At 34.6% G+C, this 16,675-nt stretch overlaps 1 protein-coding gene across 1 annotated transcript; it reads right to left on the bottom strand.

The window, feature by feature from the left end:
* Window positions 1-436: 436 nt before the first annotated feature.
* Window positions 437-4,627, bottom strand: LOC131154545 (calreticulin). The gene is made up of 14 exons (XM_058107373.1): window positions 4,441-4,627; window positions 3,101-3,208; window positions 2,764-2,956; window positions 2,392-2,650; window positions 2,247-2,303; window positions 2,105-2,152; window positions 1,912-1,998; window positions 1,761-1,818; window positions 1,599-1,666; window positions 1,419-1,514; window positions 1,285-1,332; window positions 1,082-1,111; window positions 867-980; window positions 437-775 (listed from the first exon to the last, which is right to left on the bottom strand). The coding sequence occupies exons 1-14, from the start codon at window positions 4,541-4,543 to the stop codon at window positions 764-766; spliced, it is 1,281 nt and encodes a 426-aa protein (XP_057963356.1). The 5' UTR covers window positions 4,544-4,627; the 3' UTR covers window positions 437-763.
* Window positions 4,628-16,675: the final 12,048 nt, after the last annotated feature.

The raw sequence follows: 16,675 nt of genomic DNA on the forward strand, positions 1-16,675 counted from the left end.
AATCAAAAAGCAATATATCGCAACCTAAGAACATCAACGTTGACAATTGTTGAAGTCCACTGCAACATCATAACCCCACCCCCGTGCAGAATAATCTTATGGAAAAGAAGATGCAGAGAAGCAGCTTGAAGACAAGCGTGCACGAGAGGATTAAACAGCCACAACTCACGCATTCAAATTCAAAAGATGATATTCATACTCAAACTCAATCTTAATTTGAGCAATCGATCTAATCTTAACCTAAGCAGAGACTTGGATCGGAGCCGAAGCTACTTGGCACTTATAACTTGGGTTCCTCAAGCCATGCCTAAGCATCGACCTGAAATAATGACTCAAAAACTGATGGAGTCGAATGAGGGCCTCAAAAATCAGTAGCATTCTAGAGAGAGAGAGAGAGAGAGAGAGAGAGAGAGAGAGAGAGAGGAGTCATATGGTGGGGGTGGCTTCAATGATATTTGCTGCCCAAGATTCATTTCATTCATGTAAATAAAAACAAAAATAGACAACATTTCCCCTTTCTGTTCTAATGACTCAGCAGTCAAAATGCCATTTTAAAGCACACAATCAGAGAGCCTGACAAGACTTCCCATGCAGCCTTCAAATGTTTCTTTTTCCCTTAGAAAGACACCTACCTTCTAAAACTTAAAAACTCAAAAAAAGGCAAAAAAGAAAAAAGGTAAAACAATTGAGCGCCCAACTGCCCAGGCTTCATCCCCAAATCAAATAGTGTCAGCAGAAATCCGCATTGCCATCTCTTCTTCCCTCACAGTTCATCCTGCAAAAATACAGCAGACGATAAATAACCATATCGGACATGAACAATAGAAATTAGATATAAAAGTAATTTTGGCAGAAAGAAATATTACTTTAACATCATCATCCTTTTCATCTTGGCTAGACTCTGATTTGGCTTCTGTATCAGAGTCATCCCCAGCAGCATCATCAGCATCAGCATCAGCATCATCATCTTCATCCTCAGCCTGAAAAGTTACAAGAGGTAGCAGCAGAAATAAGACCAAACCAAACCAAACCAAACCAAATTCCTCACAAACCTAATTATATAACATGAACACAAACTTACATCAGAATCAACCGGACCACCCTTTGATTCCTGATATTTAAAACAAAATCAGATTCGTTAGTTTGTCTTAGAAAACAGAAATGGAAAAAAGAATCTTCCTAAAGCTAATAAAGCCTTTAAAAAAAAAATTGGTTGCAATTGTGCAAGATGAGTGGGTGTGTGGGTGTTGGGGGGATAAATCACTCAAAGAATGGACAAAGTACCTCCTCTTCTCTTTTCTTCTCTGCCTCATCAAAGGCTGCCTTCTCAGCCTGCAAAAGTAACATGTTCTCAAATGTCAACACCAAGAAAAAAGGGTATATTAGAAGTAAACTTCAAAGGAGAAACTACAACATACATCCTTGTTTTTGCCCCATGTCTCTTCAGCCAGCTTCTTCGCATACTCCGGGTCGTCACAAATCAAGATGTTACTGAACAAGGTTCCAGCTTTAACCTAACACAATACATATGCATACAGGTTGACTCAAATTCGATCAAAGGGCACAACAACATTTAAGAAGTAGACAGATAAAGTTACCTGCCACAACTCAATGCCAACATACTTCAACTTGTCGTAAACATAGAGATTTGGGTCATCTTTGAAATCTGTCATAGCAGCAATTTCACATGTTTAGTGATTTAAAATTTTAAAGACGTATATTTGAAGTAGTGGTAAGCCATTAATGAATGGAAATGGAACCTGGGTTCTCAATCAATGGTGCCTTCCATTTTCCTTTGTAGTTGGGGTTCTTAATTTTCTGCAAAGGGCAAGTAATTATCAGTACTGCACTTAATAGCCATAAATTACTGAAGTTGATAGTCATACAACTAGTTTTAACAACTCCACAAACCTTCGGCGACCATGGTCCCTTGTAATCTGGGTTTGCGACGGTTGGGGCTGTCCATTCCCCATCCTCCTCATCATCCCAGTCCTCAGGCTGCAAAATTTCATTTCATCTAACTCAGTAAACAACAAAGCTGCCAAACATACAAAAAATTCTGTAAAAGAACGTATAATACTGACAGGAAATTCAAAATAATTACCTTCTTTGCATCAGTGTCTGGTATCTCAAGTGGGATGTCATCATAACCCTTCAGAATTAGGAAAGTAAATGTGTTTTCAGATGTCAAATTAGTGATTTGGAACAAAACAGCATAGAAATTTATAGAATTAAGGAATGATTACTTCAGGTTTCTTGTCTTCAGGATCATCAATGTACTCTACTTCATCCCAATCTTCAGGCTGTCACAACCATACAATTAGGTCACAGGAAAAAGACAACCAAACAAATTCAATAGAAACTAGTTCCCATTCATGTGTTAGTAATTACTTTCTTGGCCTCGGGATCTTTGATTTTCTTTGGTGGGAGAATATCCCAGTCCTTATACAGGGTACCAGACTGTTTCTGTACATTGTCAATGAGGATGCTGTAGGTAGCATCTGGACGGAGGATAAATGTATAAACATGGGTCAGCTGGTCAGTCTCACAAGGGACATCCTTCTTGATCAAATGATTTGTTCCATTGTATGTAAGAATGGCATGGACTTTCTTGGTGCTGTAGCCACAGATATCTGGTCCAAACATGATACTGCAACCCGACCAAGCATTATACCAAATCAGAAACTTAAAAATGGCAATAAGAAAATTAAGAGTGAATTGTCGTAAGACAAAATACGCAAATAGAGGGGAACCAGCATTGACCTGTATGGGGTATCACCACCAAATTTCTTTTGATCAATGTCACCACTGAGCAACTTCATATAGCCACCACCACAGTCAAGTTTCTGCTCATGTTTCACAGAAAACTGGAAAACTAATGTCTTGTCCTTATTGCTGAATTCAGGAAACTCAGCTGAGATAGCATAGAATCTGTAGTCTTCGCCAGTCTGGATGCCTGCATCACAACCAACAAACTCATGATCCAGCCAATTATTTTAGTTCTCACAATATAAACACACACACAGAGAACTACAGCAAAATATACCAAGTTTCATACATGTGTTCCTCATAACACCATAAAAAATGAATTTTCAAGTACCTTTATTGTTGGCGTCTCCATACCATTTACCAGAGGTGTAGTTCCATTCCCCAGCCATGTTCTCATCTTTCTTCCAGTCGGATTTAACCCATCGATTTTCCCATCCATCTTACACATTCACCGAAAGAAACATATAATCACAATGCAGGAAATTATATGTGAATTAAAAATTGCACCTGTTCATATGATCACATGGAACTAACAAGAACTGTAAATACTGCACTGAACTAAGAGATGAAGGACATCATGAAATCATCATATTTCCCAACGACTACCCATTTGAATGCAGATAATACTCAAGAAATAAAGAAGAAATAACTTGAAAGTCATTCTCATTCCACTTTGTTTTGGCAACATACAAGAGTAAACTTAGTTGACCTAATCAAAATAGAAATTGGAATTCCAGTTTATTCTGACCAAATACTGTAAAATATATGATCTGAAAGCTAAATTCCAATAAATTTTCAAAATTTTCCATATCAATCAAAAAAAGAAAAAGGGTTAACACAATTCAAGAGCATATAATTTCAAGATAATTAACAACTCAAGAAAGTTTACATGCAGGAGTGGCAATAGCAGGTGATACTATATGCCCAGAAAGATTTCATGTTTCTTTTCCCCCACCCCCTCCTCTAGTCTCCCTCTTTTCAACATTTACCAATTGGCCTAAAAGACTCGCAAAAGACCAATTCAACATAAAATCAACAGCAGTCTCAGATACACACGACTGTAAGGCTGCCTTGAGAATAGTCTGCTAACCCTAATGTAAAATGGAAACAAGAATTCCTCGCCACATATCCTATACAATTACCGCATCCCTTCGTCTACAGCTACTGAAAACGGATCAAAGCAAATGCATAACGACCCAAGTCATCAGAGGTGATATCAGTATAAACGATCAACAGATTCAAATTAACTCAAAAGAGGACCATTCCCCAAGCAGGCCACATTCTCCTCTTCCATTCACACACAACTCTACTCACTAAAACCAGTTCTTCAAAAGTAACACCATTTTCAAAATCTCACCTCTAAACAAAAACACACAACGGAGAAAATGTAAGGAACATGATAAAAAGCTTCATAATTTCTATCTATTAGGTCAATTTAATCACTGATCTACCACAAAAATGACGATTCCGCATGTTCCAAACAACAAAACCTATATAGCCACTCTAAATTAACAGATCGAAGATTATGCACGAAGAGAACACCGATCTTTCTCAAGCAGGGTAATATAAAAATAAACTATACTCGTAAACCTCAAAACGCCAAAACGCAAGCACAAATCTGTAGGTCAGAGGCAAAAAATCAAGACATAGAGAGAGTGTGCGAGAGAGTACCTCCGAAATTTTCTTCGAGGAACACTTCAGCAGATACGATAGCGACGAGAGAGAGCAGAGAGAGGAGAGAGAGAATGCGAGGGTTCCGTCTCTCGATCGCCATGGCTGACCAGAGAGCAAGATCGAGAGAGAGAGAGGTTGAGCTGTGTGGAGAGATGTAGGAAAGGGCTAATATAGGGAGATCCTGTATCTCGATTTTTACCATGGACTGCGCGGTGAAAAATCCAAGCTGGACAGATAAAACTTCCGTGGACGAATAGCAATTGAACGCGTCAGCATTTCAGGCTACTAATGCAGACGTGGCGGCCGACGATTGGAAAATACACGAATTAAGTTCGTTCTGTACGTCACACGTGCTGCATCGCATCTATTTAGTGGTAGGTATACATGTCAGCCCTTAAATTTCTGGGTACCTGTCCGCCACGTCACACGAGGCTTAATTTTTGGAGGTTTTAATTTTTTTTATTAAATAGTTTCAAAAATTTGCATGTGGGACCCACTGAAGCACATTGATCCTTGGATGTAGCCATTTCAACAAAATAAACTTTGGGAATGATAAATTAAATTGATTTGCAAAGTATTTCTTAAGAATTTGTTATTTTATTATTATTTTACTATTTTTATAATTTTTATATTTTAAAATAATATATTATATATTATGTATTTAACACTTCATAATTAAGTTAAATTTAGTTTATTTTAACTCAAATTACTATATTTTAAATCAAATAACCCCGCTCAAATCAAATATATTTTAAATTAAACAATCCCTTAATTTGTAAATTATTTAAATTCAGTTAGATCGATTATATTCAAGTTCAAATTTTATAGTACTAAATGTAATTCTATTGGGTTTTAATTAATTTTTTCATTATTTGTATATTATATAAATGATAGATTATTATGCATTATATATATGGTTACATTTACTAATTTTTTATAATTTAATTGATTTTAATTGATAGATGGAGTTCGAATTTTGAAAACTCACAACTAAATTTGATTATCTTATCGTCTTAACTCGTTTCGAATACAACTTTATACTCAAAGCTAAACTTTAACATAAAAATTAGAAAAAAATTAACTTGCAATAAAATATTCAATAAAGTTTGAATATTAAATATAAATATAGTAGTAGATGCATGCATTTTTAAGAAACTTTTTTTCTTTTTTTAATTTTATTGAGAATTGGATTGGGAAACAAACATAACCCATGTCTAACCGTAAAATTTGATAAAGTACGGCGTTTTGTGCCAATGTTGACCACTTCAAAAATTTAGGATAATCATGACTTGCTAAATACGGTTTTTGGAATTAGGTTACTTCATAAGAATAACAAGAAATAATAAATAAAAAAAAAGAAAAAAAAATATTTTGCACTGAGGGAAGTTAGAAAATTCAAAATTCAAAATTCAAAACTCCTCTCGGACATTAATAATATTTATTAAATTTTTTTATTATTTTGACTAAAAAAATTGCAAACTATGCGATATATTCCCAACATTTTTATTAAAAAAATAATAAAATTATTGAGTTGTAACTCATGTTACAAAATACGGGCCTTGAACTCTCCATGCACAAGATCTCCCTATCTGCTTAAAGTAGCTAAGTGGCGCATTGAGAGGGTGTGAAGTGGGCGAAGCTCCTCAATAGGTATAATAATGTTTGAATCAGAGTACAATGTAATGTATATCATATGAGGGTATTTTGGAGTTTCCATATAGGGTTATATATACACATTGTAGTTAAGGGTTGAAACCCTAAGGTAGCTTTTCATTTGATGGTAAAAATTGCTCACGGACTCTATGGATATAGGCACATTGCCGAATCATGTAAATTTGTGCTCTTCTTCTTACTTTTGATTTTCTTTAATTTTCGTATTTGCTATGTGTGTACATCATAATCACAAGGCATAATTTCATAATATATAAAAATATTTTCAAAATGTGTTTTCATTTAATTAATTAGTTTTTATTGATTAATTAATTTTTAATTTTTAATAGTTTAATTAAATTATTTTCCTATGTTATATATTAAGATTTTAAAAGATAACACGAGAAAAAGGTTATATTTAGTAATGAATTAATTGTGAATTGATTATTTATGTTTATATTCTAGATATAAGCACTTATAAGTCACGTTTGGTTTGCTCCGATGGTATAAGAGTAGTAAAGGAATGCAATAAAAATTTGAATAGAAAGCACGATGAAATTAATATACTTATAAAAATATTTTAAGAAAAAAAAATTGACCACAAAATAGGAAAATATATGAGTATTATTATGCTTAATTGACTTGGATAAATTATTAGGTTAATTGATTTGGAAATTCTTAATAACTCGTAATCAACTTAGATGGAATAAATATTGACAATTTTTTTTTCCAAAAAAATACTACAATTTTGATTATTTGGAAAGGTCAAGGAGATATAATGGTCGTGATGAAATCACAAGGTATTTCTTTGTTTTCAAGTTAAACAATGATGGAAATTTGCGTAATTTTCGTAAAATTAATTTGGCCAAGGATAATTTATAAAGAAAGCATTAATTAATTTTTGTGTCAACTCATGTATTTAGTGAATATATTTCCTTCTTTAAGTATGCATCTTAAATTATGTTTCTCATTATAGTAAATATATTATTTAATTATCTACTTGTAGAAAAAAAATTTTAATAGTTTTTATAATTTTTTCTTTGTTATTTTAAAATTACTAAAATTTAGTATTGTGTTTTGAACTATTTTGTTCTAATCCTAAATATTTTTCAATCATTTTTTAAATTCAATCATCATTTTTTAAAATTATTTTCAAATTCCAAGTTACTTTCTAATTAAGATGTTTATAAATTATGGGTATATAAGTAATTTAATAATTTATATTTTACTTTAAAATTTATAAAAATTAAAATAGTATTACCTTTTAAATTTATAACCCATCACCACCGTTCAAATCTAATCATGAAACAACCTAACTCTTTATATTCATCGATTAAATAGTTTCCATTTCAAATATTCACGATTTTACTCACAACTCCTCCACTATCAACTTGCTCTATTATTTCTTAAAAAATAATAATTTGTGATTAATTTTATCGCATTATTATCATTATATGATTCTTTGTAACTAATACAAAAATATTTTAATTCTTCATCGTAGGAGAGGATCATAATATAATGAGACCACTAAATAATAATAATTTTTTATTTATTTTAATCATTCAAAATTTTAACTTAACGAGTCATTCGAACTGTCTAAAGTTACCAAATTGAGAGAGGACGTGACTGATCCCACAACTCCCTCCTGATAATTAAAAATTAACTTTTATACAGAATTGAACTTACGATCTCCTAGTACTAGAAATACTAAATAATTATTTACGATATCATATTTTATAATTATTTTTTAAATAAATACATTTTTTATAGTAAAAAGTTTTATTGCCGAGGGGTAGATTTGTCCATTTTCCAAATGGCAGCAAGTATTTGACTTCCACACTAAGCATCAAAATGTTTGAATGGGCAGTCCACTTTGAAATCTTCATATGCAATCATATCCGCTAAAGTACTTTATGCCATGGATTTAGTGCCTCCACATTCAACCAAAATCAAGATTTCTATACCTTATAATCAGCATTGCCATTTATTTCTTTTTGAAATTGATTTTAACAATCCGACAGTTGTAAATGTTACATAAAGATTATGCTCAAAGAAAGAGTATTTTTTTTAAAAAAATAGATAAAAACGACAAATTACGTAATTCACGAGCATCTGCGATCTCAGAGTTTACTTTTAAAAAAAATAAATAAAATCTCAAATTGTCAACAAAATTTGTCTAAATTTCAATTTTCAACGACAAATATTAATAACTTTTTATATATATATATATATATTAATATACTTTTATATGACAATATTAAAAAATTTTTATTGAAAAAAATTATATAAATCTTCTTTGTGGTTCTGTAAAAAATCACTAATTCATCGTGTAATTTTGTCTGACACTAAACTCTCTTTATGTTAATCAAAATATGAAAAGTTACAAGGCCATTAATTTTTTTGATACTGATAGGAATCAATATATTAGACGGAAATATTATTTTAATGATAGTACTGGTTCTTTTGTTTTTGTTTTTTGTAATCTTCAAATAACAATCAAATTATTTGCTATCGTAACCATTATTATTAAATAGAATTTAGATATGGTCTTCAAGACTTATTAGAATAGTTTACACTTCAATCACTAAATAGAGTAGATATAAAATTAAAATAGGAATTCTAGATACTTGTTTTAGTGTCTAATTTTAATAATTATCTAATAAACTTAAAAGTGGTATGAGAATAATAATATAATGCTAGTAAAAATTAATTAAATCATATTAATATTAATAAGAAAAATGAGAGGTTAGGGGGGATTGATGCTCTCGGCCCTTGGATTCACCCGTAGCGCCTCCACCCATGTGATTGGAAGATTCCTACTGCTCTCATCAATTCGTTACGTTGATTATTATAGGAGATGTTTTTGTACTTTTAACACATTTGAGTAATACATGAGGTAATGGGGTTATAACTTTTTATGTTCTGAAAATCACAAGAGTGATTTACTGATCATAATAAAGTCACAAGGTTGCTTATTGATGTTGGGTAAAACCACAAGAGAGGTTTTTGTAACTTTTGTTAATTTTAATTGACAAAACATGTTGAAAAAACCAAAAATCCACACAACAATTAATCAAATTAAGATATTAGTTAACTTGATTAATATTCAAGAAAAATTCAAAACTGGCCAACAATAAATGCATCAAATCAGTGCTTAAGCTATATATCAATGTTATTTGGATGTGTACTAGGAAGATCTAGCTTGGGCTTATAATTATTTTTACTCCAACAATGTGAAGTGTCTTTTATTGGACAAACCCATGAAATTAGTGGATCAAAGCGGACAATACCTCATCAAAATTGAGCCCAAGATCGTTGAATATATATATATATATATAGATTGAATTATACCTGGGATTTTGAATTCAAATAAAGTTGAGGTGCTCGAATAGAGAAGGAAGTGGCTCTACCAATGTCTTCGAATAGAAAAGTAGAAACCACATTTCCACACACTCTAGGTAGGTCAAAAAAGGTGCACTTGGGCAGGGCATCAAGGTAATGAAATTTAGAAATCGGAGGAATGGGGAACTACGTCGCTCTTTGATCTGTAGAATAATGCCTACGAGCTCTCTGTTTTATGGCAGAGATCTCTCCACACCAAGGAACCGAATCACAATGAATCAAAGCCCTCCTTTTCCTTCCAATTAGTGAGATTCTATCTCTTACTAGAGGGTAAGCTCCCTATTGCATGTAACCAAAGTATATATATATTGTTGTGAATAAACTTGAATTTCACACAACGAAAATTAAATGCAGCAACCAATGACGAACAAATATGGAACACACACACACAGACACAGCATATATGAAAGCAATAACAACAACGCAAAAATTATGTGGTTCGGCAATGCCTATATCCACGAGAGCAATCAGCAAAGGTTTTTACTATGTAAATGTCAAAGAACACAATATAAAATGATCTTCTTCTCAAAATACACTCACACTAGTATATAAATAAAGTTCCCTTTGGAGGTTTCCCCCCAAAACCCAACCAACTTAATGTTCATATTCAAATTTTAAATTTAGCATTGCTACCCAGAACAAAACCATTAACGGTTTCAGAGACCCCTGCGACGGTTTGCTCGAAGGAAAGATACCGAGAGCAGGAAATTTGGAAATTTGTCAAACCATCGATGGTTTCACTGAAATTGTCGACGGTTTCCCCTAAATTGCTGATATTAACTATGTTCCCCTCCTTGTGTATGTCAACCACTTCAAGAAATGAGCCACCAAACACAAAAATCTCCACCTTGGCAAATTTTTGCCCCATAGGAGAACCCGAGAAATATAGCCCAATGCTCCACGTTGACCTTAGAACGTAGGTTGGGCCCGTCTCCCTTCTATCACTTGGAGACATGAAGTAAGTCCAAGCAATGCTTGAACTTTTCAGTAGTAACCAGTTTTGTTAAGATGTCCGCTGCGTTTTCAAATGTGTGAACCTTCTCCAATACAAGTTCACCTAAAGTAATCAATTCCCAAAACTTGTGGAACCTTACATCAATATGCTTGGTTCTAGCATGGTACAATTGATTTTTCGCCAAGTAAATAGCATTTAGATTATCACAATGCAGCACAACTCCACCTTACTGTATACCCAGCTCTTTAACCAAACCAGTAAGCCATAAGACTTTCTTTGCAGCTTTAACAACTGTTATATGTTCATATTCAGTTGTAGACAACGCCACCAAGAATTGTACCATGGACCTCCAACATATAGGTCCTCCCACAAGGCTAAAGACATAACTCATTGTAAACCTTCTGTCATCCATATCCCCTGCATAATCAGCATCAACAAACCCTACAGCTGATGGACTATCCTGTTATTTGCCGAACATGATGCCATAACTAGAAGTACCCCGTAAGTATCTGAAAATTGATTTTACAGCTTCCCAGTGTTGTCTACCTGGATTAGAGAGAAACTTACTCACCACACTCACTGCATGTGCTAAGTCTAGTCTTGTACACATCATAACATACATTAAACTCCCCACGACACTAGCATAGGGGACCTTTGACATGTCTCGGATATCATCATCCATACTTGGGCATTCAACAGTATACAATTTAAAGTGACTCGCTAAAGGTGTACATACTGGTTCAGCATCAGCCATGTTGAACCTTTCCAACACCTTCTCCACATAACCGCCTTGAGATAGTCACAACCTCCCTGCAATTTTGTCCCTACGAATCTCCATCCCAATTATTTCTTTGCTGGACCAAGATACTTCATGTCAAACTCTTTATGCAACAGATCCTTTAACTGATTTACCTCAATTAAATCTTTCGCAGCTATTAATATGTCATTGACATACAATAACAAGAAAACAATAAAACCAACCCCCAGGGTGTGGTTCAGGTGCTAGTGTGGGCTACGGGAGTGCCTCTCACGAGGTCAGGTGTTCAAACCCTTCCGAACTTATTTCTGCCCTTGGACTCCTGAATTTACCCTCCCTTTGGAGTTGTGGGGTCAACTTTAAGGGGCGCAAGATTAGTCACGTGGGTCATAAAACAGACGCGTGAATACCTGGTGCGTAATCCAAAAGAAAAATGAAAACAAGAAAACCATCATCAAGCTTCTTTACATATACGCAGCAGTCATACTCACATATTTTGTAGCCTATCCTAATCATATATGAATCAAATCTTTTGTACCATTACCTTAGAGATTGTTTCAACCCATAAAGAGACTTCTTCAACTTGCAAACTTAGTGTTCTTGTTAGCTTTACTATAATCCCAAGAGGGGGGGGGGGTGAATTGGTATTTTTAAAAATTTAAGCCCTAGGTTAATCTCCTAACACCAATATATTCACAACCCTATGGACAATCTAGTGCAAGCAATGTAAACATATACCAAAAAGTAAATAAATTAATTTAATCAATCACTCATGCACTAAAAAGCAGTAAAGTAAGAGTGATGCATGAATGTTATCAAGATTCAGCCAATTGCCTACGTCCCTGCCTTGGCTAACAAGTACAAGGATTACCACTATAACTTGCTCACTTAAACGGGTGGAGCGACACCTATACAAACCAGGTCAATTAGCATAGGGCTGACCTCAACCTTTACAACAATCCTTACCGGGCTGGATTACCGCCCCCTTAGGCCACGCCTGAAATCACTCAGATTTTACAATCAAATGGTACGGATAAAAGTGCTTTCAAGTAAAGTAGATATGTACCCAAATGTGTTCAATCACATACACCACAAATAATTTAATATGTAAGCTCAGTGTTGTCGAATAGTTCAATTCTCAAATGTATTTTCTATCAGTGTAGTGAGTACGTGAGAGTATTAACAACAATTTGTGTATCTCAAAATATTCAATCAAACGTGTTCACAGATGATGTCAAGTGAGTCTCAAGTGTGTCAATTAGTAGGATGTCTCAATCACGGATATAGAGTATATGCTTGGTTTGCAAAAAATATGCAATCTTTGTATTTAGCAAATGATGTGTACTTGAATAAATATTGCAACAAAGATTAATATCACAAACACAAATATCTTTTCACAAATATATCAATGTAAATCCCACAAGATATTTGAGTAAGTTTGAAAATGATTTTGCAACCCAAAAACAAATACAAGCTTCCTAAGATATTGCAATACGAGTGCAACACTCAGAAGCTTAGATAAGTCTTCTTAAGATAGACTTATAAGCAAAGCGTCCTAAGAACACTTAGGTTTTGCTCTCAATGAAAATCAATTCAATCACAAGCAATGAGAGAGCAAACCTAATTACAAAAACACTCAAGACACTTACAGAGGATTTAGGAGCTTGAGAAGGTAAGTTTGAGTGATTTTGGGAAAGAGTATGAGTAGTAGAGATTATTTTGCTTGAGAGAGAATTTTTTATTTTTGTCTGCTAATCAAAAAAATTTCTAATTTTCCCAAATGAAGGGGTATTTATAGACACCCCATGAAATATAACCGTTGGGGACATAGCCGGGATTATTAGAAAAGATTAATGATGTTTTAAATATTTTAACCCTGATAAAAATAAGTTAACCACGGTAAAAATACAGGACAACCCGAGAGACCCGGTCGACCAGAACCATTTCGGTCGATCGAAGTTCTTGAGGCGCGGCCGACCGGACCAAAAATGAACTTCAGGTTCGGTCGACCGGATGAGTATGTCCGAAGGGCGATTATCCATTTTGTGAGGTTTGGTCGACCGAGAAGATTTGAACTAGATGGTTCGATCGACCATACCATTGGGACAATTCCCGAGGACCCTCGGTCAACCAGAGCGTTAGAGTACATTTTTCTCTCGATCAACTAGGAAGTCAAAATGTTAACTTCACGAGGGTTCGGTCGACCGGGGCCATTTGAACTACAAGAGTTCGATTGACCGGGCTGTGGTCAACTGGTTGACCTAGACCGGGTTCGATCGATCGGGGCAGAATGAACTACCAAGGTCGGTCGACCGAAAGTGCACAAAGTGTGCATTTCAGTCCTGATTCAATGCACTTTCACCCTATTCAAGTTCCTAATACATGCAAGTGCAATGGTGAGTGTCTTAGGGTCTTTTTTATTTTGAGCTTAAGTATTTGACCATCTATGTGATGTGTGTGATTACTACATACAAAAAGTCCTAATTACTATTACAGACCCTTTACATGAATGAAATATATTACAATAAGAGAAATTGGGTCTTCAATAGAAATTTGGTCTTCAAGCTTCACTCTCTACATGTGCATTAAGATCTGTCAATTTAAGTTCCTGCACAAAGCCTCAAGAATCCATTAGCACAAGCCTAAGGTTAACCTAGTGCGTATAAAATAAGTCAGTATATATATTCAGCGGAAATTGAACTGCACAAGTAATTTAATTAAGCATGCACGATAAAGCAGTAAATAGAGACGACACTAGAAATGTTATCAAGGTTCGACAAACTGCCTACGTCCCCACCTTGGCTCAGAAGCACAAGTATTACACTATAGGCTCACTTAACGGGTAGAGCGGTACCTAAATACAACCAAGTTAATTACCACAAAGTTGACCTCAACCTACACAACCAATCATTTCGGGCTGGATTACCGCCCCCTCAGGTCACACCTGGAATATAATAGTATTTCAATACAAGATGCGTACAAATAAAATGCTTCTCAATCAAGTTGATTTGTACTAGTAATAATCAAAACACACCAATCATGTAAGAACAATAAGGTCAATGGTGTATATATGCAATCAACACTCAGAATAGTGATTATCTCAAATCAAGCACAATAGTGTATCTACAAGCAAGTCTTTGAAACTAAGTAATGATAAAATGTCAATCTTAATTTAGGGTTTCAAAGATTCAAGCCAATGGAAATTTAGAATATCTCAAAAAATAGTTTTCTCAATATCAAGCATAAGGAGATATTTAAATCTAAGCTTGTAGAAAATATTTTTGCACATAAAAATTCAAGCCCTAATGAGTCTTGAAATAATAATGCAATGACCCACAAAGCTATGAGATTTTTTTCCCAACCATAGATTTACTATATAAAATCAAGGGAAAAAAAATCTTTGCTTAAATCTCAAATAAAAATCAAATACACAAGAGCATTTGAGGGTTTCTAACAATAATACTCAATGAATAAAGCACTCACAATGCTAGATTTCTCAAAGGTATTTGAGTGTACGGGTTTAGTATGAGAAAATAGGATTCGAAAATTTTCAGAGAGTTTTTTGCTAATCAGTTTGCTAATTGTCTACTAATCCAAGCAAATGAGCCCTTATATATATAGAAGGGCTAAATTTTGATCGTTGGGGACATAAGAGTAATTATTAAAATTATTTTAACATTGTTTAAGAAAATTAACCCCATTTAACCTTTCTTAACCGCGGTAAAAATTAAAACAACCCGAGAGTTTTGGGTGTCTGATCAACGGTTCGGTCGCCCGAACAGATACAATGACAAAAGTTGATTTTTGAAGTTCGGTCGCCTGAGTATGGGTTTGATTTGCTGAACCAAGGAGATTTCCATTCTGTCTGAGATTCGATTACTTGGTCCTGAGTTTGATAGCTCGAGGCATTAGAATTATGATTCGGTTGACCGGGGACGCTACGTTCCTTTTGGTTCGGTCGCCCGAAACCAAGTCAACACTTTGACTGGTCAATTGTTTGGTCGCCCGAAGTGTTTTGAATACGACAGTTCGATCGCCTGAAGCCTCACAGATTTTACCTTATAAGTCCAGTTTTACTTCAATTAATTCCCCCGATAATATTTGTGTTTTTGGGGACATTTTATGTGTATGTGCAATGACCTAAGGTCTTTTGAGTTTATTGCATTTACATGCATGATATGCAGCGATTATTACAGATCTTTTCCTAAGTTACTATTACATACCCGAAATAGCATAAAATAAATTATAACAAAAATAAGTCTTATGGGTCTTTAGACTTTAAGTCTTCTCAGCCATCAAGTGATCTTGCAAATATGAACATGCACACAAACTTGATAAACATTAAATACTTGAGTATTTGTCATAATCAAAACTGTGTATGACCTATAAGGCCAACAGTTCTTGTCTTGGTTCGCTGAATCCCCTTCAGCTATACCATATAAATCTGTTTCTCTAAGTAACCATGAAGAAATGTCGTCTTCACATCCATTTGTTCCAAATGCAGATCATAATAAGCTACTAACCTCAACACTACCCTGATGGAAGTGTGTCAGATCATAGGTGAAAATATTTCATCATAATCTATTCCCTTTTTCTGTGAGTACCCCTTTGCCACTAACTGTGCCTTAAATTTCTCTCATTCTCTGAAATTGCTTCTTTCTTCTTATATACCCATTTGCAACCTATCGCCATCTTCTCATTTGGAAGCTCCACCAACTCCCATGTTTGATTCTTATTCAGTGAGTCTATTTCCTTATTCATAGCTCCCATCCACCTACTTTTTTCCTAACCATGCACTGCATCTTGAAAAGTAGTTAGATCATTGCAACTGGTAATGAAAGCATAAGATACTAACTCTTCAAACTCATACCTTAGCGGTGATCTGATAGTGCATTTGGATCTCCATATAAGAATACCGTTGACTTGCTGGATTCCCGAGCTATAATTCCCTGCAATTGTAGTACCAAGATCATTGTCATTGCCCTAAGTTTCTAACTCCACCTGCACAACATGTTTGTCTCTACTCTAGTTTTCTGGCTCTTATTTCTCTTTATCATCAACTTGAGTATGCCTCAACATAGTTTTCTCATTGAAAACTACATCCTTACTGATCACCACCTTGTTTGCCATTGGATCCCACAACTTGAACCCTTTCACACCCTTTTGATATCCCAAAAAGATACAGCGTCTAAACTTTGGGTCAAGCTTTGATCTCTTGTCACTAGACACATGAACATAGGCTGGACAATTGAATACCTTCAATTCGAAATAGTCTACCGCATTTCCCGTCTATACCTCTTTTGTCACTTTCCCATGTAGTGATGCCCTTGATGATAGGCTTACCAAGAAACAAGTCATACTAACTACCTCAGCCCAAAAGTTCTTTGGTAGACCTGCGTTAAGCTTAAGACACCGAGCTCTTTCAGCTAGAGTTTGATTCATCCTTTCAACCATACCATTTTTCTAAG

This window comes from Malania oleifera, chromosome 4, assembly GCF_029873635.1.
Source record: "Malania oleifera isolate guangnan ecotype guangnan chromosome 4, ASM2987363v1, whole genome shotgun sequence".
NCBI lineage: Eukaryota > Viridiplantae > Streptophyta > Magnoliopsida > Santalales > Ximeniaceae > Malania > Malania oleifera.